This window comes from Macaca nemestrina, chromosome 3 (genome assembly GCF_043159975.1).
Source record: "Macaca nemestrina isolate mMacNem1 chromosome 3, mMacNem.hap1, whole genome shotgun sequence".
NCBI lineage: Eukaryota > Metazoa > Chordata > Mammalia > Primates > Cercopithecidae > Macaca > Macaca nemestrina.
The window spans coordinates 150,444,884-150,471,341 of record NC_092127.1 but is presented as its reverse complement, the minus strand read 5'-3'; the positions used below and the strand labels follow the sequence as shown (position 1 = coordinate 150,471,341).

The following is a 26,458-nucleotide window of genomic DNA, read 5'->3' as shown; positions in this document are numbered from 1 at the left end:
AGAAATGGAGGTTGGGCATGGGCTCAACCACATGGAGTTTCACTTATCAAGGCTAGTCTGGCTATAGCCACTGCTAAGTTCCCAACCCACCAAATGGACAGACCAACACTGCATCTCCATTTGGCACCATTTCTTGGGGAAAGATAGGGGATCATGCAGCCATCAGTGTCAGGTTGATTCCATTGGACCATTTCCATTGTTGAAAAGGCAACACTTTGTTTTCGCATGAATGTACATCTACTAAGTGTGTAGATTTACCTACTCTCCCTAAAACTCTTCTTAAATCCATGGACTTGCAAAAATGCCTTATTCAGCATCATGGTATACCATGCATCACTTACTTTGGTGAAGAAACTAATTTTACAGCAAATGAGTGCAACAATCAGCTCATGTTTATGGGAGTCACTGGTACTGCCATGTTTCCCATCACTGACAGAATGGAGTAATAACCTTTTGAAGTGTTAGTTACAGTAACAGATGGATAATACCACCTTGCAAGGCTGAGGTAATGTCTCCCAGAATGCTGAATATGCTCTCAATAAGCAAAAATACATGGTGCTATTTTCCCAGACCCAAGATTTATAGATCCGGGAATCAAGAGGTGAATATGGGAGTGGTTCCTTTCACTATTATCCCTTGCGATCCACTAGAGAAATGTTTGTTTCTTGTTTCCATTACTTTAGCCTTTGCTGTTCTAGAAGTCTTAGTTATCAACTATGGATCATAGCAATGGTGTCATTAAACTGGAAATTAAGAGTACCACCCCGAGGGTAAAGGGAAACAGTATATTTTTAGTCTTATGAGGAAAAGTTGCCGTCATGCTAGTAGAAGCATGTGTTGCTACTGTCTTTGTTGGAAATATAGGTATGTTTAGAAAAGATGTACACCGATATGGAGTTGACACAGGGTAGATTACTGTGGCTTTTTGAGTGTCAACTTTGCTAAGCTTGAACTACTTACATCCTTCCCTTATATTTTCCGATTAGAGTTGGCCACAAGAATAAGAAAAAATGTATAAGATAGGAAAGATGAACACAAAACACCAACCATTTTATATTTAGAAAGTGGGCATAGAGCACCAACACTGTGGCAGCTTATGCAATTTGTTGCTGATCTTCTGGCCTGCTGCACGGACAGCTATTCAAAATCCCACCAATTGTTCTCCTTCAGCTTTTTTGAATTCTGGGCCAGTTGAATATGCAGGTCTGTAGTGAAGGGCATCAACTTCTCCTGCAGGTCATCTATGTCATCTTAGATAAAGTGAGAAAAAGGCACACGTTCCAATTTGTATTCCTGATTTCAGTGTTCCCAATTTAAGTTGGTCCTAGCTCTTCGCTACTTCACATGCAGCTTTCTTCCTTTACTGAGAACCACTCAACACCAGACATGGAGGCAATAGCATTGTAAAGAGTTCTCCCCCAGTTCCCATATTTGCATTCATTTTAATGCCCATAATTAATCCTGTATTGCATACTATTCATACTGGTTCTGCCTCACTCATTAAATCCTGACTGATACAATTACTATGCAAAATATACAAAAAAAAAATCTATGAATAAGACAAACACCAAATAGAAAAGCAGCAACATGAACAAACAGAAAAATCACAAAATAGAAGAAAGGAAAGAGCTAACACAGGACATCCAACCTCATTAGTAATCAGAGAAATACAAATTAAAACATGAGCTATTATTATTATTAGTAGTAGTAGTATTGAAATAATAATATCTCAAATATCATTATCAAATATTCAGCCTGTCGTCCAGGCTGGAATACAGTAGTGCAATCTTGGCTCACTGCAACCTCCGCCTCCTGGGTTCAAGCGACTCTCCTGCCTCAGCCTCCCAAGTACCTGGGACTAGATTAGAGGCACATGCCACCACGCTCGGGTCATTTTTTTTTTTTTTTTTTTTTTTTTTTTTAGATGAAGTCTCACTCTGTCGCCCAGGCTGGAGTGCAGTGGTGTGATTTCAGCTCACTGCAACCTCAGCCTCCCTGGTTCATGCCATTCTCCTGCCTCAGCTTCCCGAGTAGCTGGGACTACAGGCACCCACCACTATGCCCAGCTAATTTTTTGTATTTTTAGTGGAGATGGGGTTTCACCACATTGGCCAGGCCTGTCTTAAACTCCTGATCTCGTGATCCGCCCACCTCAGCCTCCCAAAGTGCTGGGATTACAGGCGTGAGCCAGCGCGCCCAGCCATGAGCTACTATTTTACACTCATCGAAAGAACAAAAATATTAAAATATTTGACAACTCTAAGAGTAAGTCTGGAGGTAGAACAAGAGGAAGTTATTTATATTGCTGGTGAGACTGTAAACCATTTAACCAGTTTGGAGAATGATTTAGAAATACTGTAAATGGGCAATCCCTAAGACCTACCTCTCTTGGGTACCCTCTTTCACTCTAAGTGATGACAGCTACTGTATCATCAGTTGCTCTACGGAGAGACCCACATGACAAAGGAATGATGTTCCAGTCAACATTCAGCAAGATCATTAGGCCAGCCAACATTCTTATGAGTGAGTTTAAATGTGCTTCTTCCCCTAGTTGTGCCTTGAGATGATCACTGCCAGAGATTGTAGAAATGTCAGATCTTGAGCCAGAAGCACCCAACTAAGTCATGCTCAAATCTGACCCACAGAAACTATGAGATAGTAAGTGTTGTTTAAAGCCACTGAGTTTTGGAATAATTTGCAAAACAGCAATATAGAACTAATATGCCTTCCAATAATCACTGCAACCCACAATGACAAGCAAATTCTTAATTTCAGACTGATGGGGACTCCAAATTACCTAAAGCCACTCATTAATGCATTAATTCAAACTAGTTGAAAGCCACCAAGTCCTATGATAAACATAAAAAAATCTGCAAAACCTATGCTTTTATGGAGTTTTGTACACAGACAATAAACAAATAAGTTAAACGTATTTTAAGAGTGGGCTGGGTGCGGTGGCTCACGCCTGTAATCCCAGCACTTTGGAAAGCCGCGGCGGGTGGATCACTTGAGGCCAGGAGTTTGAGACCAGCCTGGCCAACATGGTGAAAACCCATCTCTACTGAAAATATAAAAATTAGCTGGGCTTGATGGCGGGTACCTGTAAATTCCATCTACTTAGGAGGTTGAGGCAGGAGAATCTTCTGAACCCAGGAAGCAGAGGTTGCAGTGAGCTGAGATTGTGCCACTGCACTCCAGCCTGGGTGACAGAATGAGACTGAATCTCAAATAAATAAATAAATATATATATATTAAGTGAGATTATGATAAGTGATATAGAAAAAAGTAAAGAGGCAAGAGAGAGAAAGCCAGGCCAAAATAAAGGCTGCAGTTTTAGAAAGGATAAAGACCTCTTCTGAAAAGATGACATGAACAAAACCCAGAAAGGTGTGAGAGAGTCATATAGAATCCAGAAGTGCATGCCACCCAGAGGGAGGAGCCAGTAGAAACCTGTTGATGCAGGAGGTAAACTGGCCAGTTTGGCATTGAGGGGACCTGTGTACCTTTCTAAGGACTTTAGCATTAACTCTGGAATGAAATGAGAATCAGGTTTTGAATGAAGAGTCACATCACTAGACTATGTTTTAAAATGAACACGGGCTGATGAGCTGAAAAAAGATTGTGTGTGGTGGTGGGGGGCAGGTTTGCAGGACAGAAACTACAGAGACAAGAAGGCTGGTTAGAAAGTTTTTATAATAATCTCAGTGAATATAATAGTTCAGACCAGGGTGGGAATGATGAAGGACGTGAAAAATGGTCAGTTTCTGAACACAGATAGTCCCCTACTTAGGAGAGTTCAGCCTATGATTTTTTGACTTTGAGGGGTTTATCTATGTAGATGTAACATAAATTGAGGAGCATCTGGACATACAATGGATCAACTTTTTGACTTTACAATGGAGATGTAGGGTATTAACTGTATTTTCAACTTACAACATTTTCAATTTGCAGTGGGTTTACTGGGATGTAACCCCAAGTCAAGAAACATCTGTAGAGTTTCAAGGAAGATTCAACAGGATTTTCCAGCCAAATAAATTAATTTATAAATTACATATGTGTGTATATTCACTGAAAGATACCTGGTGTAAGTCACTAAACCAGAGGAATACATGTTTTATTAATCCTACATTCAAATATTTGCTATTCATAATCCCCTGTAATCTATACCCACTACTATTGTATGGCTTCCAGGCAATAAAATGACCATTTGCAATGACTTTTTAAAGATTCAAAACATATTTTATTTTTTCAATTGTGCTATATTTTAATAAGCAGTACAGTGCTTACATGACAAGCTGGTTTTTTAAACAATTCTGTCATTACAGCACCTGTGATGGTTACTGATGTTTCCACTCTTTTGGGGTAACTCTGCCAACAGGGGATAGGTTCCATTCTATTCCAATCTGAGTGGCTGTAAAAACCCATGCCACAACACAGAAAGCGGTTCCACTGGCTAGCACAGCATTACCATATTTATCATGAAAATCTGGTGAGTGTTTTACATGGCTCTGTCTTGCCATACTTTGCAGAATGCTTCGAATCTTGAGACTGCTTAGTGCATTTCTGGCCAAGGGAAACATCATGAAGGATTGCAGTTCACTGCAGCTACTGGTCTATTTTGTTGCAAAGAGGCCTAGAAAGAGAGGGAGAGAGAGAGAGAAAAAAAAAATGCATTGATATCTAATCTTCATTCAATTCCTTCCGCTATGAATGTTTGGCTACATCACCCCTTGGAGTGGTGTTCAGGAATGTGAGTTTTGATATCACGATATCTGAATTTGAATCCCAGCTTTGCCACGGATTAGCTATATGAACTTGGGGCAATTATTTAACCTCTTTTTGCCTCAATATTACGTGTGATAACCCAAAACAAAACAACAACAAGGTAAGCATGTAATAAATGTTAACTTTTCTACTCCTCACAAATATTCAATGCGTTGACTCTACAGAAAGACTGCAAACTTATTAACATGGCTACAACAGCCAGAAATTCACAGAACATGCCATGCCTCCTCACTCTCCTCCTCCTCATTATCCCCCTCCTGCTTAACCCCTTTCCTTCTCCTTCTTTATCTATAATACTTGCCTTCCCCCTCCTACACCCAAAATTCTGCTTGCCTTTGAAATTCCACTCTAAGAGTTACCACTTCTGTGAAGCCTTTCCAAATCTCGCCAAGTTGAAAACGCCCTTTTGTCTCTGGGTTATCGCATATTTTACAACCTTTTTTTCTTTTTTTTTTTTAATTTATTATTATTATACTTTAAGTTCTAGGGTACATGTGCATAACGTGCAGGTTTGTTACATATGTATACTTGTGCTATGTTGGTGTGCTGCACCCATCAACTCGTCAGCACCCATCAACTCGTCATTTACATCAGGTATAACTCCCAATGCAATCCCTCCCCGCTCCCCCCTCCCCATGATAGGCCCCGGTGTGTGATGTTCCCCTTCCCGAGTCCACGTGATCTCATTGTTCAGTTCCCACCTATGAGTGAGAACATGCGGTGTTTGGTTTTCTGTTCTTGTGATAGTTTGCTAAGAATGATGGTTTCCAGCTGCATCCATGTCCCTACAAAGGACACAAACTCATCCTTTTTGATGGCTGCATAGTATTCCATGGTGTATATGTGCCACATTTTCTTAATCCAGTCTGTCACTGATGGACATTTGGGTTGATTCCAAGTCTTTGCTATTGTGAATAGTGCCGCAATAAACATACGTGTACATGTGTCTTTATAGCAGCATGATTTATAATCCTTTGGGTATATACCCAGTAATGGGATGGCTGGGTCATATGGTACATCTAGTTCTAGGTCCTTGAGGAATCGCCATACTATTTTCCATCATGGTTGAACTAGTTGACAATCCCACCAACAGTGTAAAAGTGTTCCTATTTCTCCACATCCTCTCCAGCACCTGTTGTTTCCAGATTTTTTAATGATTGCCATTCTAACTGGTGTGAGATGGCATCTCATTGTGGTTTTGATTTGCATTTCTCTGATGGCCAGTGATGATGAGCATTTTTTCATGTGTCTGTTGGCTGTATGAATGTCTTCTTTTGAGAAATGTCTGTTCATATCCTTTGCCCACTTTTTGATGGGGTTGTTTTTTTCTTGTAAATTTGTTTGAGTTCTTTGTAGGTTCTGGATATTAGCCCTTTGTCAGATGAGTAGATTGCAAAAATTTTCTCCCATTCTGTAGATTGCCTGTTCACTCTGATGGTAGTTTCTTTAGCTGTGCAGAAGCTCTTTGTCACCACCAGGCCTGCCTTACAAGAGACCCTGAAGGAAGCACTAAACATGGAAAGGAACAACCGGTACCAGCCACTGCAAAAACATGCCAAAATGTAAAGACCATCGAGGCTAGGAAGAAAGTGCATTAACTAACAAGCAAAATAACCAGTTAATATCATAATGGCAGGATCAAGTTCACACATACAATATTAACCTTAAATGTCAATGGAATAAATGCTCCAATTAAAAGACACAGACTGGCAAACTGGATAAAGAGTCAAGACCCATCAGTCTGCTATATTCAGGAGACCCATCTCACATGCAGAGACATACATAGCCTCAAAATAAAGGGATGGAGGAAGATTTACCAAGCAAATGGAGAACATAAAAAAGCAGGGTTTGCAATACTAGTCTCTGATAAAACAGACTTTAAACCATCAAAGATCAAAAGAGACAAAGAAGGCCATTACATAATGGTAAAGGGATCAATTCAACAGGAAGAGCTAACTATCCTAAATATATATGCACCCAATACAGGAGCACCCAGATTCATAAAGCAAGACCTTAGAGACTTACAAAGACACTTAGACTCCCATACAATAATAATGGGAGACTTCAATACTCTACTGTCAACATTAGACAGATCAACGAGACAGAAAGTTAACAAGGATATTCAGGAATTGAACTCATCTCTGCAGCAAGCAGACCTAATAGACATCTATAGAACTCTCCACCCCAAATCAACAGAATATACATTCTTCTCAGCACCACATCACACTTATTCCAAAATTGACCACATAATTGGAAGTAAAGCACTCCTCAGCAAATGTACAAGAACAGAAATTATAACAAACTGTCTCTCAGACCACAGTGCAATCAAACTAGAACTGAGGACTAAGAAACTCAATCAAAACCGCTCAACTACATGGAAACTGAATAACCTGCTCCTGAATGACTACTGGGTACATAACGAAATGAAGGCAGAAATAAAGATGTTGTTTGAAACCAATACGAACAAAGATACAACATACCAGAATCTCTGGGACACATTTAAAGTAGTGTGTAGAGGGAAATTTATAGCACTAAATGCCCACAAGAGAAAGCTGGAAAGATCTAAAATTGACACTCTAACATCACAATTAAAAGAATTAGAGAAGCAAGAGCAAACACATTCAAAAGCTAGCAGAAGGCAAGAAATAACTAAGATCAGAGCAGAACTGAAGGAGAGAGAAACACAAAAAACCCTCCAAAAAATCAATGAATCCAGGAGTTGGTTTTTTGAAAAGATCAACAAAATTGACAGACCGCTAGCAAGACTAATAAAGAAGAAAAGAGAGAAGAATCAAATAGACGCAATAAAAAATGATAAAGGGGATATCACCACCGACCCCACAGAAATACAAACTACCATCAGAGAATACTATAAGCACCTCTACGCAAATAAACTAGAAAATCTAGAAGAAATGGATAATTTCCTGGACACTTACACTCTTCCAAGACTAAACCAGGAAGAAGTTGAATCCCTGAATAGACCAATAGCAGGCTCTGAAATTGAGGCAATAATTAATAGCCTACCAACCAAAAAAAGTCCAGGACCAGATGGATTCACAGCTGAATTCTACCAGAGGTACAGGGAGGAGCTGGTACCATTCCTTCTGAAACTATTCCAATCAATAGAAAAAGAAGGAATCCTCCCTAACTCATTTTATGGGCCAACATCATCCTGATACCAAAGCCTGACAGAGAGACACAACAAAAAAAGAGAATTTTAGACCAATATCCCTGATGAACATCGATGCAAAAATCCTCAATAAAATACTGGCAAGCCAGATTCAGCAGCACATCAACAAGTTTATCCACCATGATCAAGTGGGCTTCAACCCTGGGATGCAAGGCTGGTTCAACATTCACAAACCAATAAACGTAATCCAGCATATAAACAGAACCAAAGACAAGAGCCACATGATTATCTCAATAGATGCAGAAAAGGCTTTTGACAAAATTCAACAGCCCTTCATGCTAAAAACGCTCAATAAATTCGGAATTGATGGAACATACCTCAAAATAATAAGAGCTATTTATGACAAACCCACAGCCAATATCATACTGAATGGGCAAAAACTGGAAAAATTCCCTTTGAAAACTGGCACAAGACAGGGATGCCCTCTCTCACCACTCCTATTCAACATAGTGTTGGAAGTTCTGGCTAGGGCAATCAAGGAAGAGAAAGAAATCAAGGGTATTCAGTTAGGAAAAGAAGAAGTCAAATTGTCCGTCTTTGTAGATGACATGATTGTAGATTTAGAAAACCCCATTGTCTCAGCCCCAAATCTCCTTAAGCTGATAAGCAACTTCAGCAAAGTCTCAGGATACAAAATTAATGTGCAAAAATCACAAGCATTCTTATACACCAGTAACAGACAAACACAGAGGCAAATCATGAATGAACTTCCATTGACAATCGCTTCAAAGAGAATAAAATATCTAGGAATCCAACTTACAAGGGATGTAAAGGTCCTCTTCAAGGAGAACTACAAACCACTGCTCAGTGAAATAAAAGAGGACATAAACAAATGGAAGAACATACCATGCTCATGGATAGGAAGAATCAATATCATGAAAATGGTCATACTGCCCAAGGTTATTTATAGATTCAATGCCATCCCCATCAAGCTACCAATGAGTTTCTTCACAGAATTGGAAAAAACTGCTTTAACGTTCATATGGAACCAAAAAAGAGCCCGCATCGCCAAGACAATCCTAAGTCAAAAGAACAAAGCTGGAGGCATCACGCTACCTGACTTCAAACTATACTACAAGGCTACAGTAACCAAAACAGCATGGTACTGGTACCAAAACAGAGATTTAGACCAATGGAACAGAACAGAGTCCTCAGAAATAATACCACACATCTACAGCCATCTGATCTTTGACAAACCTGAGAGAAACAAGAAATGGGGAAAGGATTCCCTATTTAATAAATGGTGCTGGGAAAATTGGCTAGCCATAAGTAGAAAGCTGAAACTGGATCCTTTCCTTACTCCTTATATGAAAATTAATTCAAGATGGATTAGAGACTTAAATGTTAGACCTAATACCATAAAAACCCTAGAAGAAAACCTAGGTAGTACCATTCAGGACATAGGCATGGGCAAAGACTTCATGTCTAAAACACTAAAAGCAACAGCAACAAAAGCCAAAATTGACAAATGGGTTCTAATTAAACTAAAGAGCTTCTGCACAGCCAAAGATACAACTTTTTTTTTCATAACATTTAACATTGAGGCATTATCTTTTTAAACACATGTGTTTTGGGGAAGCAATTTTGGTTCACAGTGAAAATGAGCACAGGACATTGAGAGTTCCCATGTACCCTGACTATATACACCCACAGCCTCCCTAGCTATCAACATCTTCCACCAGAGTTGTACATTTGTTAAAATCAATAAACCTACATTGACATTTCATTATTACCCGAAGTCCATAGTTTACATTAAGGTTCACTCCTGATATTGTACTTTCTATAGGTTTTAACAAAAGTATAATGACATGTATCCATCATTTTAGTATCATACAGAATAGTTTTAGTGCCCTAAAATGCCCTCTGTGCTCTGCTTATGTTATTAAAACACCAAAGGTTCGGTCTAGGTCTTGCTGCTCACCACAGAGAAAGCTAATCACTGAAATGCCAAGTACTGCCAAGGAAGAAGGGTTTAATCAGGTGCTGCAGCGGAGGAGATGGGAGCTCAGTCTCAAATCCATCTCCCTGACTGACCTAAACCAGGGCTTTATATAGCAGGCAAGAAATGCAAAAATGTGTTAAGAAAACAGGCATTTTGGGAGGAGCAAGGAAGCAATCATGGTGAATGATGCCACACCGGCATCTGGTGTGGTGATCTGATTTCAGTTCTTTGATACTTTTTGTGAGAGGCCTAAAGGCCATTTCCTGAGGAAGGAACTCAGATAAAACAAATATAAGCTTCAAGCTTCTTAACACCAGAAGGGTCAATTTCTATGTTTATCAAAAATAACAGTCTACGGGGGTAATGGTTCAGTTTCACCTATTCATCTCTCTGTTTTGACTTACCCCTGGCAACCACTGATCTTTTTACTGTCTCCACAGTTTTGCCTTTTTCAGAATGTCAAATCATTGTAATCATACAGTATACCTGCTCAGACTGGCTTCTTTCAGTTTAAAATATATATTTAAAGTTCATTCATACCTTTTTGTGGCTTGACAGTGCATTTCTTTTTAGTGCTAATTAATATTCCACTGTCTGGATGTACCACCATTTATTTATCTATTATTTTACTGAAGGACATCTTGATTGCTTCTAAGATTCAACCAGCATGAATACAACTGCTGCTGCTATAAACATCTGTAGGTAGGGTTTTGTCTGAATATATTTTTAACCAATTTAGGTAAATATCAAGGAGCATGATTGCTGAATCACATGGTAATAATTTGTTTAGTTTTGTAAGAAACTGTCTAACTGCCTTCCAAAGTGGCTGTACCATTTTGAGTTCCTACCAGCAGTGAATGAGAGTTTCTGTTGTTCCACATCCTGGCCAGCATTTGATGTTGTTAGTGTTCTGGATTTGGGCCACTCTAATCAGTAAATAGGTGTTTAATTTGCAGTTCCCTGATGACATATAATGTCCAGCATCTTTTTATATGCTTGTTTGCCATCTTTATCTCCCCTTCGGGAAGTGTCTATTTCAGGCCTTCCGCTTATTTTAAAAAATAAGGCTATTCATTTTCTTATTGTTGAATTTTAAGAGTTCTTTGTGTATTCTGGATAACAGTCCTCAATTAGATATGGATTTTGTAAACACTTTCTTCAAGCCTGTGGCTTGCCTTGTCATTCTCTTAAGAAATTATGTTTTTATTCTCCTTTGATAAACTGCAAGTTATCTAAGAACAAGGGAGATAACTGCATATAAAGTAGCTGACACAAAAGCATAAAAAGATCTTTTTAAAACCAATCCGAAATATAAGTGAATATTGGTATCCTCAAAGGAAGCTAAAATGAATACTAAGAACAAGTCAAATTACAATGAAATTAGATGTGTATTTCATAATTGCCAAAATTATTTTATTTCTTAGATAGTTACAAGAAATCTGGAAGTAGAAACATAAAATAATTCTTTAAATTTCTCTTCCTGTGTGCAAGTTGTCAAACAACACTCTGTCTTCAGCAATCACATATGTTAAATGTGGCCCAAATGTAGGCAACACAGAGATAAAAGGCCCTGAGGTCAGTACTTGTAAACTTGTAACTATTCACTGAGATTTTAAGACTTTATTCCAACTTTGAAAACAAGACCCCATGGTTCTCTTTTATTTCCTACCATATGGTAAGTGGCACTCATCATGATTGTGACAAATAGGGCAAACCAGAGCCAAATTAATTTCTTCTGAGGTTCCAGATATTCAAAGATGTTTCCTGTTAGTCATGAATCTTTCCACCCAAGGACACCAAGGTTTTAATTTGAATTGAATTCAGAGAATAGGCAGAAGGTGACATCAGTCAGGGTATGACAGGTGCAGCCTTAATCCAGTACAAAAGGACCTGTGCCACACATTGCTTTCATGCTTTAGGAAGACACATAACCAGAGAATAATTTGTGATAACAGGGATCTCTAGTGGGTCGGCTCATGCTGCTTTATGACAAATTGATTTCATTTTTCCTACACTCATGATGTTACATTTAAATTTAGATCCTTTGTCTCTAGTGACATTGATCGCATTTCTTGGAAGCTTAGTTCATCCTTTGGCTATTCCCGTATCTATAAAGCTTTTCTTTTCCATCTAGCCTGAATTTTTTTGAACCAGTAAGTGTCTATTTACTAAGAATTTTCTTTTAGGAACTCCTTCCATAGTTTGCAGTTGGCATTTCATTCTATAATAAACAAACTGCAGTCTCTTTGCTCTTTTTCTTTTCCTTGTCGGCATCAGCTACATCTGTCTCAACTGCCTTCAGATCTAACTTATCTTTATCTTTATTTATAAAATACATGTAAAAGCTAAGAAAATTCAAGGAATTTTCCATATTGTTTAAACTCATATTACATACCTCTACAATAATTTTTTTGGTTATCAGTGAGTCCAACTCCCATTATCTAAAGAACTAAAGCTACAGGTTCTAATATCCGTATGAAAGCATAAAAAAGAAATTCAATAATATAGTAGGTAAAGGAAATGTTTCTCAAAGTATATCTTTCTGATGAAAATAAACTAAAAAAGATGGAGGAAGACAGATTTCTCTAGGTAGTGAAAACAAAGTAAAAGTTCTCTCATGCCCATGGCAATAAAAGAAATATGTTCTGAATAAATATAAATAGTTAAAGGGAGTGAAGTATTCATTGAAGTTGAAAGACTGTGTCACCTATTATATGCAGTCATCTTAAAGTTCTTTCAGAAAAAAATAACTAACACTTGATCTCAGTCTAACTATAATAAGGAAGTATATAAATCTGAAGCTTCACTGGTAACAATAATAATTTCAAATCACTGAAGGCTATCAAAAGAAGTAAAACAGTAATGTAGTAAGGAAACTAACATTTATTAAGTATATGCCTGTGTGTTAGACATTGTTCCAAGATTTTGCACATCTGAAAAAATGGTGTGGAAGGATGACTGTTTAACCCCATTTTATACCTAAGAACAAATCACAGGAAAGGATGTGAATATAAATCCTCTGATTCTAAATCCAACAAATTCTTTAACCATACCATGTTTTCTTAAAGTGTATTCAACTCTGAGTATTGAAAAATGATGAACCAAACCACACCAAAACAAAACCAAGCTGGTTACCAGAGATGGCTCTTTAATTGGAAATGGTTCACAGTGCTTTGCTATTTATTTACCTACTAATTACTGTACGTTAGAGCCTGGGGTAGATGTCATCAGTACAATGTCTACTCTCAAGAAGCTTACGGTATAGTGGAGGAATAAATAATTATTGCTCTACAGAAAGAAGTAGGCTAGAAATTAGCACAGGGTGTATTTAGTCCACAGAGGGGGCATTTTATCCTGGGATGCTAGGAATGGTTTTAGAATACATGATACCTAAGCTAGAGCTTGCAATATTATTTTGAAATCAACAGAAACAAAAATTGGTGGCGGGGGGATGGAATACACAGATGGAGAAGAAAGCATAAGCACATAGGCTGGAATTAATATGGAGACAGGGCAATCTGGTGAGCTCAGTAACACTACGTAATAAGCGTTGAAGCAACAAATGCCCAACAAATGAGCCTGGAGACATCAGAAAAGAAGGCCACACTGGGGACTTTATATGCCTTGCTATGGCATTTGACTCAATCCTACAGGTCAGTGTTTCCCACTATTTAAAAAATAGTTGTCATACTCACAACCTTTGCTGTGAGTTAAAAATGAGAATTTTTAATTTATTTTAATAAATTAAATTAAATTAAAATTCATTTTTAATGTATTATTTTCATGATAATATAAAAATAATATGAGACCTGGATGATGTAGCTTATCAATTTCTAGTGCCTCTGTTTATCTTTGTTCTGCACTTTAGCTGCAATGGTATATAGCAATTATTTGCCCCGGGTTAATGCAAAAAGAATAGATGCAGCCATTATGTTAAAGTGTTCTCATGCAAGGGACAAAATAAAGAATTAGAAGAATTGAGTCATACCAATGCTTACTAACCACAGACATATGAAAATAAAAGAACTATGATCACTACAGTGTTAGAGTTTCAGGACAATGTTAACTGTTATACTAAGTTAATATAACAAATTTGAACTTTATTTGTTATACAGTTGGTTTCATTTTTTATTTGAAAACATGCTTTCCTTTTATCGTGGTATTAAGCTCCCAACATAATGAAGATTAATTCAGTTTCAAGTTTACCCATATATAAGTGATTTTATGATAAAATAATTTAAGCTGGTATAAGTGATGAAATAATGTTTTTCCTTTAAGAAGATTCCAAACATAACTCAAGTTTGAGAAACAGTCCTATAGGTGAGGAGAAACTACTGATTTGGTATAATCAGAAAACACATTTACAAGCATAATTGTTAGGTGTAAAATGGATGGAGAGATGACAAAAATGGCAAAAATTTAAGATGTTAGTTAACCATTGATGGTAATCCTTCATGAAAAAGAAAATAAGGATCTAAATTAAGTACTGATACCTGAAATAGAAAGAAGATAGAATTGAGAAATATAAATAAAATAAATATCAGATCAATTTAGTAAGTAAGTTACTCTAAACTAAACTGAGTATTCCATTCTCTTAACCTCTGGGTTGATTTCACCCAAAACCTCTGTCCTGATTTCTGTTCAAAATCAGCAGATATTGACACTGTAGCTTGTTGCTGACCTTGGGAATCAGAGTTTGGGTGATCTAGGCACGGAATACTGAAAGGTCAAAGCATACATAATTGACGTGTGCCACAGAAAGGCAGGTTTAGATGCCTGAGTAGAAGGGGGAGGCATCTTGAAAAGATTTGCTGTATGATCCAAAAACAAAATAATAACTGTATCCAGTCTAAGTATAGCCTAACATGGACCAACAAATGACCCACTTAGCTTCGATATAGGCTTTCTATGTAATCTCAAGAAGAAAACAAAACAGAGTCCTATTTCTCCAATTGCCCAGATAATACTCTTAAAATAGTTCGGAAAAAGATGAAGCTCAAGAAGGGATTTAGGGGTATATCAGGGTTTCCCAATGTGTATGCAACTGACATTTTGGTCTGAATAATTCATTGTTGGAGAGGGGAAAAGTAATCCCATGCATTTTAAGATGTTTAGTAGCATCCCTACCTCCACTTACTAAATAACAGCAGTAGTATCCTCCAGTTTTGAAATCATAAATGTCTCCAGACCTTGCTAAATGTTACCTGGGGTGCAAAGTCATTCCCAGTTCAGAACCACTGCTGTATATACAGCAAGGTGTATCCTCTCCTATCACTTCTCCACCATGAATGACATTATTCTATACAATAGGATGCAACTTACAATATACAATAGAAAAGGCAACTTAAAATCTAAGAAAATACATTATCTTAGTCCCCACCATGGGATGCAAAAAGGTTGCCCATCAACATTTTTCCAGAACTAATCCCAATATTTAAAATGTTGTATGATACAATTCAGGTGAATCACTTAAGCTACCCGGACATCTGCTTACCCCCTATAAAATAAAAATGTTGAACAAATTTAGTTTTTCCACACCTATCTGATCCTAAAAGTCATCTGGAATCTTTATTACAAAATGTAGATTCCTAGGTTCAATTTCAAATGTATTGTAACGCAGTAGCCTGAGGGGAGCAGCCTGAGAATCTATATTTTTAAAACAAATTCTCAGGAGGGTTTTATCATCAGAAATATTTATGGAACATTGAATCAGATAATCTCTAAGGTACTATCCAGCTCTAACATCCTGGGCTTTTCCTTGGGGGAAAAATAAAAAGAAGCATTTTAGGAAGACCATTTATTCTTTTAGGCCACTGAAAGAGTACAGTAGTAATTGAATCTACTACCATGGTAATTTAGAAAGCAGTACCTGAGTGACCTGAAAGAGTTATAGGGACCCTGTGGGAATAAGTTAGTCAAGAGAAACATTTGGTAGCATTTAAAAACATTAAAAGCATTAGTAATACAGGTGTTCTGCTGTATAAATGAATGATACACTTTTGGAGCTAGGACTCCTGGACACTACTCAATTGAAATACCTTCATTTCCACTTGCTTTTATTTCCACTCTTCTTTTTACAGCTTCATGGTATCAATGCAAAATAAGAAACAATAAAAAGGCAATCTTCCTGAAATGGAAATGCACATAACCTGCAGTGTCTTCAGTTCATTTATGTATTTGTCAGCAGATGATGATGCTCAAGTAGGGATTCAGTGTCCACAGTGCAAAGTGTCCCCTTTCACAATGTATTCAAGTTTTCAGCCATTTGGTAACAGGAAATATGGGAACTCTGAAAGAAGCAACGCCGCTGGTAAAAATGCTGAACAATGGTCCTATTTTATATGTAATGGCATCATCTCCTAAGTCACTGAATTGATGGATAGTACAAGCATTTGCTTAAGGCTGTTTTATGTTACTTTATTAAGCCTAAACAGTTACATAAATGGATGCTACCTAAACAAACAAAAAGGCAGATGATAGCAATGAATTATTATGCCAGGAGGAAAAATGAGAGTGGACAAAGAACCTGTGAGCTGGTGTCCTCAAATGCCATATGTTGCCTGAAGAGTAAAGGAATATTGAGGTATGCACTCTCGCTCACATTCTTCCCAGTCACAGTCTAAATGAACAGATCATTTCTATTTCATATGGAGTGTTGAAAGTATTCAGTAATGTCCAGTCTGAGAATAATCACAGTGTTAATGTAGGCAGTTTCTTTTATGGAGCGGATCACATTAAGGTGGTTCACTCATTAAGTACCCATAATATTTTCTTTAATCATAAGGTTCTTCCAACTATAGTCACTCTTTTTCCTTTCCGATAGCTATGAGTAAGAGATAACAAAACAGTGACATACAGGTTGAAGGCTTTTCTACATGTCACACTGCACATCAGTGTCCCAACTGTGCAACAATTCTTATTTTGTTCATTATTAAACTTCAAGTAGGCCCACCATATTTCCTCAAAGTGGATGTCTATGTTATTTTTACATTACAGTACCTTTCAAATATGTACAGTTTACCAGTTAAGGTCCCAAAATGTGCTAGTCCCTTAGTGTAATCACATTTCTGCATTCAATCTTCAGCTTTGCAAGGCAAGATCACAATTACTTTGCACAGGTATCTAAAAAAGGACAAACCTCTGAGGATCTGTCTCATGCTAATGGAACTCTCAGAAACTGATGTATAAACTGGAAATTAGGAATGTATTTCATTAACTTAAAAAAATTATATTCCATCCCAATGGCTGAAATACATAGTCTCTTAGCTTTAATAGTTTGACACTGATTCCAATTGAAAAGGGACCTTATGTCAGTATTTCCCAAAATATGCCTATTTCACTAGTTCTCTTTGATGTTATATTAATAGAAGTTACTTGAGAACGGGGTTTCAATGTTATCTAAGTTTTGAGAAGTATGCAGTTAACAAAGTCATATTTTCTGTATTGAAGTATTTTTCCAAACTCTATTGTGCTGAACAGTGATTCTTTGAGAGGGATGGCATGTGGTGTATTCCAAATGTAGCTAAACATATCATGCTTTTTTTTTTCCCCCCGAAGCCTATCTCCAGGTTAGTGTTTTGCAGAACACAATTAGGGGAAAACCAAAGGATGCCTCTGTGTTCTCAATACTGCTACATCACTGTACTCATTTCCAAAGGCTTAATGGATCCAGGAGGTATCTCATAAACTAAATCATTTCCTTGTGGGAACTTTTAACATATGATTCAAGGAGTACAGGATGTGTGGTAATCCCAGTTTGTCTTAACAGCACTCATAAGAGCAATGAACTCTAGCCTTCATTATATGATTCTAACTTTGGCAGTTTTAATATTTGTGCCGATGTTTCTCTGGTTTCAACATCTAAAATTGACCCAACAGTCCCAGTTTTTGTTGTTGTTGTTGTTGTATAAACATAGAAAATTGGGGCTTCTTGTTTTAAAGCTTGAAAGTTACATCTGTTTCATCTGAGTTCCTTCCTACGGAAAGGACCCCCAGGCCTCTCAAAAAGTATCAAAGTAACAGATCCCCGCTTCCAGACAATGGGACACCAGCCCCTCATTCATCATGATTACCTCCTTAGGCCTCCTGAACTCCTATTTTCCTATGCATCGTTACATTTCTTCCCTGCTATATAAGCCCTTCATTTTAGTTGGTCGGAGAGACAAATTTGAGACTGAGCTCCCTCCCATCTCCTTGGCTATAGCACCCGACCTCTGCTATAATCCTTGTCTCAGTCATTGGCTTTCTGCGTGGTGAGCAGCAGAACCTAGACCAAACCCTTGGTGTTAAGGTAACACATCCATCTTTATTAAGTAAATGGACTCATTCATAAAAATATTTCATGATTCTACAGTGGCCATTAGAGATGAATCAATGACCCCTCATTGCATAATTTGAAACTTTCATTAAAATTTTGAAATGGACTTGTCAAAGTCATTCCTGCCTTTACTCTATCACTGATATATTTAGGTAAAAGTATACAGGAAACATTGGCCTATTTAACTTTTAGATATCAAACACACTTTATTTTATCTTTTTGGAGACGGAGTCTCTCTGTCACCCAGGCTGGAGTGCAGTGGTGTAATCTTGGCTCACTGCAGGCTCCACCTCCCAGGTTCAAGCAATTCTCTTGCCTCAGCTGGACTACAGGCGCACACTGCCATGCCTGGCTAATTTTGTTGTGTTTTTAGTAGAGCCAGGGTTTCACCGTGTTGCCCAGGCTGGTTTCAAACTCCTGAGCTCAGGCAATCCGCCTGCCTCGGCCTCCCAAAGTGCTAGGATTACAGGCGTGACCCACCACGCCCAGCCAGATCTTTTAATTTTTTAATTTTAATTTTAATTTTTTTTTTGAGATGGAGTCTTGCTATATCGCCCAGGCTGGAGTGCAGTGGCGCGATCTCGGCTCACTGCAAGCTCCGCCTCCCAGGTTCACGCCATTCTCCTGCCTCAGTCTCCGGAGTAGCTGGGACTACAGGCGCCCGCCAACATGCCCGGCTAATTTTTTTGTATTTTTAGTAGAGACGGGATTTCACCGTGGTCTCGATCTCCTGACCTCGTGATCCACCCGCCTCCGCCTCCCAAAGTGCTAGGATTTCAGGCCTGAGCCACCGCACCCGGCCTTTTAATTTTTAAAGACATATTTACCAATTGTTTCCATTAAAATTGTTGGCAGTTGCCAACCAGAACTCAGGCCAGTAAGGGTCCAGTCCAGTAGTTAATTTTGATAAAACTACCCATTTAGATTGGAATATTTAGCACTGCAAAGTATTCTTTTCCACCTTGCTTCTGCAAAATCTGGATTATTTATTTCCAACTTGGACCATCTCTGTCCTCCTAAATTCTGCTCAAAATATACCTGTTAATTAATCTTTTTATGAATAAGGCTCTTGTTATTGCTATCACCTAGACAACTTAAGGTGCATTTGCAGAGAAATTTCATCTGATGAGAAGAACATATTACAGCATTGAAGTAGGAACGCTAATCACTGCAAGTTGTTTTACTAGTCCAGTGCTTTCAGTATAATTTTCTTTTTTTTTACTTTCATAACATTTTAGAGACCTTAAAAAAACTTTTAACAAGACATTGGTTAAAAAAACTTTTTAAAAGGTATTTCACCTTTCCTTTTTTCCCCCTTGGATTCATTATTTGTAAGTGAGAAAAACTGGCCAGAGGGGCAAACCTTTGGTAAACTGTTTTTTTTTTTTTTTTTTTTTTTTTTTCCTTCTTGTAGACGCCTCAGCAGAAACAGTGAGACAGGATGCACTTTGCTAAACCTTGGGGCAGGGTGCTTATTTTAGTGAACTGATATTTCATTTTAGTTCTTCTTGTAAGTTCCTGAGGGAAGGATCTTAAAGAAAGCAAGCCTAAAAGAGGTTACCCATCTCAAAACATGCAATAAAAAATCAGAATACAGATTTTTGTTTTGAAATCCTACGATTTCCAATTACATTCTCGTTTCAGAGAGGTTACAAGGTTTCAACCTCTATTTCATTAATCTAACAGAGTCTAAAATTTCTTAGTTTAAAAGAGCACCCGTAAATTAACATAATTTAATCATTTGAATATTTGTTAATTGGAAAAGTAAGATTCTATGCAAACAGGCCATAATTTTCACACAGTAGATACAATGTGTATAGTTTAGAGGCACTGTTGATAATGGAATGGTAGGCTTTCTTATACAGATAATGTATTTTATCATATTCATCAAATAAAAATCAACAGATCTGAAAGACCTAGTGATCACTTTATATGGCCCTTTAATATTTTTAATAATCTTTTGGTCACTGGCCATTCATGACTTTATGCATGTTGAAGAATAATGTGGGTAGAAATTAGAGTGTGAATTGCAAATAGTAAATACACAGAATCCAATACTCCTTTCCTGGCTTCATGTTCTAATTGAGGAAGAGGCAGAGAGCCAAACTCATATATGTGTTTTTTAATGAAAAGTAATTATAAAAGTGGCACAAACATCTAAGTGTAGAACAGGTAAGGGACCTGAATCTTTTGTCCTCCTCTAGAATCAGGGCATTGACCAAGAGTGGAACATGGAGTATGCTGTATCACAGGTAGGCAGAATGGATATTGAATGGGACAGAAACGAATTATGTCCATTATACATTGAAAGTGCAGTGGAAATGAACAGGTTTATTCATTAAGTGACAGAGACCAGTGGACTAGATTTTCTAAAGCTTCTTTCTCCTCTATGATTTTGTTTCTATATCTAAAGTTTCAAATAAATGTGATACACTGCCCCAGAGAATGAGTCTAAGGCTAGGGGAAATCTAAATGTGTGAGGATGGGAGCACGCAGTCTTTTTATGCAACTTGTTTCCACAAATAAAAGTTGCCCTTTCCAAAGTTTTTAGTGCATGACAAGATCCCTTAGAAAACCCTAAATAGCACAATTTTGTTACTGAAACTTATTTTGTTTACTTAAACATGATTAAACTGAGCTCCTATTATGTGACTACAGCCTACCAAACATGGGAATTACCACAAAAAATGGATAAGAATGATTTATCTTCTCAGGAATGCTCAGCAGAAGAGACAAACAGATAATGATAAGGTTTCAATATGCAAAAAGTAATAAAAAATACGATTAGGCTGCTATGTCACAAAAATACAAGACATCTTTCCCAAACAAAGAGACCAGGAAAAGCCTCCTGGAGTAAATTTACCCATATAACATTTGTTATATAAGTACACTCGTGTCATGGGGGGTTTTTGTACAGATTATTTCATCACCCAGGTATCAAGCCTAGTATCCATTAGTTATTTTTCCTGATCCTCTCCTTTCTCCCACCCTCCACCCTCCAAAAGACCCTAGTGTGTGTTGTTCCCCTCTATGTGTCCATGTATTCTCATCATTTAGCTCCCACTTTTATTTTATTTTATTTTATTTTATTTTATTTTATTTTTTGAGACAGAGTTTTGCTCTGTCGCCCAGGCTGGAGTGCAATGGCGCAATCTCTGCCCCACTGCAACCTCTGCCTCTCGTGTTCAAGCAATTCTCCTGCCTCAGCCTCCTGAGTAGCTGGGATTACAGGTGTGTGCCACCATGCCTGGCTAATTTTTTTTTTTTTTTTTTTTGAGACGGAGTCTCGCTCTGTCGCCCAGCCCAGGCTGGAGTGCAGTGGCGCGATCTCGGCTCACTGCAAGCTCCGCCTCCCGGGTTCACGCCATTCTCCTGCCTCAGCCTCCCGAGTAGCTGGGACTACAGGCGCCCACAACTGCGCCCGGCTAATTTTTTGTATTTTTAGTAGAGACGGGGTTTCACCGTGGTCTCGATCTCCTGACCTTGTGATCCGCCCGCCTCGGCCTCCCAAAGTGCTGGGATTACAGGCGTGAGCCACCGCGCCCGGCCCTACCCTGGCTAATTTTTGTATTTTTAGTAGAGACGGGGTTTTGCTATTTTGGTCAGGCTGGTCTTGAACTCCTGACCTCGTGATCCACCCACCTTGGCCTCCCAAAGTGCTGGGATTACAGGCATGAGCCACTGTACCCAGCCTTAGCTCCCACTTATAAGGGGACTTTTCTTTACCTATCAATGACAAAATATAGTTTTCAAACACTTCTCCTTTAAAGGTGACCTTCAAGTCCAACCATATATAATCAAGAGAATCTCCTTTAATGTCAAATTCCTAATGACAGCATATATAATACTGATATTATACTTAAGCATCATATTGGAATAAAGCTCCTTCTGGCTTTTTGCCAATGATGTAACACATTTTCAGCTTGATTGAACATCATGTTGTAATCATCATAAAATTTGTATTTAATGTTACTATGAAATAATAGCCGACATGCCTCACAGACATCTTTAAGAACAAATGTAATTTATAATACTGAATAGACACAAAATAATCAGAGTCAAGATAGTTAAAATCTAACTGTGTTTAGAATTAACAGTATCTAAAGTGGAGCCATTTATATTTATTTCAAAGTTCATGCTGTTACATCAACACCTATAACTTTCTGATTTACACTAAAGAACCAGAAAGAATAAATTTAAAAATCTTGGAACCAGTACTGGTCAATTCAATAGTGGCCATGCTTCATAAGCACATGCTTCATCCAGGACCAGACTTAAGCTAGATTTATGAAGGCATTTCCTTAAGTATGTCTTACAACAATTGTCACAAATTATCTTAGGAGCCTACAAATTATTACTGCTGAAATGCTGGCAACGACCAAAAATATTGATAAAGCATATACCCACCAAGAAAGTAACCTAAATAAAACATTCATTTACTTAACTGAAGAAAACAGTCTCAAAACAAAAAATACTTTATGCTAAAACAGCAATTTATACTGTGCGAACTGCACACTGTATGAGATTATATAATGGTGGTGGGCAAGAGCAAAGGGCGCTGCCCACAAGAAAAGGAATCTAGGTTCAGACAACTATTCAAAAAACCTTGGCCACTTCCTGAACTTCCAGTCACTCTTCTTTCACTGCATGCAGTTTCCATTCCATCATTCTATATCGGTAGGTAGTCCAAAGGTCAACGGCCTCTCTATCCCACCAAATGAACATTTTAGATCACTTTTCTTGACTTTTCACTGCAATAATACCAAAGATGCTTCCCTTTCCTGGAAATTCTTCTTCCATTAGCTTCCATGATATTCCCTTATTACTCTTCATGTCTATATGGCTATTTCTTCTTTACAAACTCATCTTCTAACAAATTCTTAGAAGTGGGAGTTCTTCAGGGCTCACTCATAGGTTCTCATCTATTTTTGCTTTTTATGTTCTCTCTCTAGGTAGTTCAACCACACTAATAAACTTAATTATCATGGGCAATTAGATGACTCCCATGTTATATCTGAACATATAAACTCTCTTGTCAGTTCCAGCACAATACAGTACATTAAACTTCCTTCCCAACATCTCTCCTAAAATAGCTCAAAAGTGTCAGCAAAATCAATAGAATCTGTGTACAATCATGTTCTTCTACTCCCAAGTTTGGTCCTTACGAATGTTTCCTCCTTTATGATTTTGTTTCTACATCTAAAGTTTCAAATAAGTACGTTACACTGCCTGTGATTGATGTTCATCCCAGTGAACAGCATCTCCATAATTTAGCTGAGCAAGTTAAATGTAGAAATCATGCTTGATCCCTTCAGCTCCCTCACGATATATATTTAACTCTTTAATTTTTAAGTTGAAATTAAATTTTAATTTTTTAAATTCTTTTAATTTTTCATTTAAAAAAATATCTCAAATCTGCTATCTTTCCTCTATCCAAAATGTCTCCATCCTAGCTTAACTTCACTTCATATACTTTCTTTAAAATGGTCTTTCCACAATACCTCTGCCATTCCCCATCCTCCATCTATTTTCCCCACTGCTAACAAGGTGGCCTAAGAGAAGAAACGTGACTATATCACATCCACAATGAAAACTCTTTGTTATACTCTCTATGTGATAATTTACTTTAAAAACATTTTAGTATAAATAGTGTTATGTACATGTAAATAAATTAACTTCAATTTATAGTGTAAGGATTGCTAGTTTGCATTTGAAGTACACTAATCAGAGATCCACACTCTAGGAATGGCTACAAGATGTACCTGCCACACAATTATAGAAGTATAAACCAGAGGGTGTGTTAATTCATCTACTGGATGTTAGAAATACTTTTTCATTGATGAGATGAATGACATTCAAGATATGTGGTTGATTAGAAAGGTTATGTCAGGCCTAATGCCTTCGCAGGGATAAAGTATGAGAATCTGGCAAGTATAGCAGTTTGACGCACTGGGAATAATTCAGATCTAGAGTTTTACTGGTCCCGAGTTTCTCCTCTACACAGAGAATTCTATTATCTGATTCAGCTACCAAACTGCTTGCTCCAACTATCAAACCTACCATTAAAGGAATACTGGCTTTATTTTAATGTAAGGAGTATGCCAAAGGACAAAGAGTAAGGACTTCACTGGGTATACATTCCTATACTTATGTTCTATCCAATTCCACATATTTGACAGAACAAGTTTAAGAATTTCTTTTATTGGCCAGGTGCACGATTTACACCTATATTCCAGTATTTCAGAGGGCCAAAGTGGAAGAATCACTTGAGGCCAGGAGTTAAAGACCAGCCTGGACAACACAATGAGATCTCATCTCTACACACACAGACACACACACACACACACACACACAAATTAGCCAGGTGTAGTGGCACATTCCTGTAGTCCTAGCTTCTCAGGAGGCTGAGGTGGAAGGATTGCTTGAGCCCAGAAACTGAAGGCTACAGTGAGCTATGATCATGCCACTGCACTCCATCAGCCTGGGCAAGAGAGACTGTCTCAAAACAAAAACAAAAACAAATAAATGAGAATCTATTTTATTATAATGACATCTAGTATCAAGACTCTTTATGTTCCTAATATAACTATTAAAGAGTCCAGATATTTACCAAATAACTTGAAAATGGTGGAAAGGTCAATTGTTTTAAGTCAGGACAGAATACCACTCAATGGTTTCTAAATTCTTTTAAAGTAAAGGTTAACTTCTTTGATATTACTTCTTCAGTCTGCCTAGGTTACCCAAACAAAATACTAGAGTCTGCATGGCTTAAACAACAAAAATACATTTTCTCAAAGTCGTGAAGGCTAGAAATTCCAATATCAAGATCCAGCAGGGTCGTTTCTAGCGAGGGCTCTCTTGCTGACTTGCAGATGGCCAGCTTCTCGTCATGTCCTCAAACAGTAGAAAGCAAGCTCATTTTGATGTCTCTTTCCTTATAAAATCACCAGCCCTTTCAGATTAGGGATGCACTCTTATAACCTCATTTAACCTTTATCACCTCTTCACAGACCCTATCTCCAAATACAGACACATTGAGGGTTAGGGCTTCAAATTATGAATTTTGGGGAGGACACAAACAGTCCATAACAATGAACTATAAAGCTTTCATGGTCCTTGACCACCTAATCAGCAACATTTCACACAAATTTCCTATTCACTTTCCACATCCCAGTGACCTTCTTTCAGTTTTCTGGAACACACATTCCTTCTTCCCAAAGATTTTGTTTTAGTTTTGTTGCTTCTCACTTCACATAGTCAATTCCAACTACTGCTCCTGTCATCAGCTCAAATTGTTCTGGGAAGAGATGTTATACTGTCTCATCTATTGTTTCAATTACTTCAAAGTGACAAACTAGGTATATGTCATGCATCATTTAAAATTTTGCAAAGGCATACATATGAACTTGTTCATTGTTGGTGGTAGAGTGTATACCATGTAATTTAGTGACTATTTATATGTCTACTTTTATAATCCATTTCTTACATCAGCATTTAATTCTCTTTTCACTTCTAGCAAAATATGTACATGTTAATTATATTCAGTTTAGAGCAAATGAAACAATATTTTTACATTATGCTATTGTCAACTCAAGCATATACTGAAATAGTGGTGATAAATAAAACAGATGCATTCTTTGCCCTTGTGGAAATCAGTTTAGTGTGAGAGCAAGCTATTTAACAACCACACACTTTGGGAGGCCGAGGCGGGTGGATCACAAGGTCAGGAGATCGAGACCATGGTGAAACCCCGTCTCTACTAAAAACAGAAAAAATTAGCCGGGCGCGGTGGCAGGCACCTGTAGTCCCAGCTACTCGGGAGGCTGAGGCAGGAGAATGGCGTGAACCTGGGAGGCGGAGCTTGCAGTGAGCCGAGATTGCGCCACTGCACTCCAGCCTGGGCGACAGAACTAGACTCCGTCTCAAAAAAAAAAAAAAAAAAAACAAACCAACCACAACCCTATATAATTGTAGTATGAGATAAACTGTATAAAACATACAGTGATATAAAAATGAGAATAATAGGAGTTATTTTATATTAGGTGGGCAGAAAAGACTTCGTTGAGGAAAAGACATTTAGGGTGAGACCAGACAATGATTAGAAATTTTCTCTAGCAGAAAGAAAAAGAAATCCGGAATAGGCCAGTAATGGGTGGCAGGATTACATCAGTAATAAAAATTTCTCAACAACAAAAAAGTTAAGACCAGGTGGATTCACAGCCAA

General features: G+C 37.8%; 1 protein-coding gene across 13 annotated transcripts in view; it reads right to left on the bottom strand.

Annotated features, from left to right (window-relative positions):
• Positions 1–4,217: 4,217 nt before the first annotated feature.
• LOC105487680 (cytochrome c oxidase subunit 7B2) overlaps positions 4,218–26,458 on the bottom strand; it is a 170,047-nt gene continuing 147,806 nt past the window's right edge. For 10 of the 13 annotated variants that reach the window (XM_071093644.1, XM_071093641.1, XM_011751209.3 and 7 more), the window contains one exon: positions 4,218–4,633. In XM_071093644.1, coding sequence (XP_070949745.1) covers positions 4,338–4,583 — 246 coding nt within the window. In that variant the 5' untranslated portion in view covers positions 4,584–4,633 and the 3' untranslated portion in view covers positions 4,218–4,337. Of the gene's footprint in view, positions 4,634–15,955; positions 16,207–26,458 lie in introns of all 13 variants that reach the window. The other 3 variants (XM_071093643.1, XM_071093640.1, XM_071093645.1) reach the window with 1 other exon arrangement.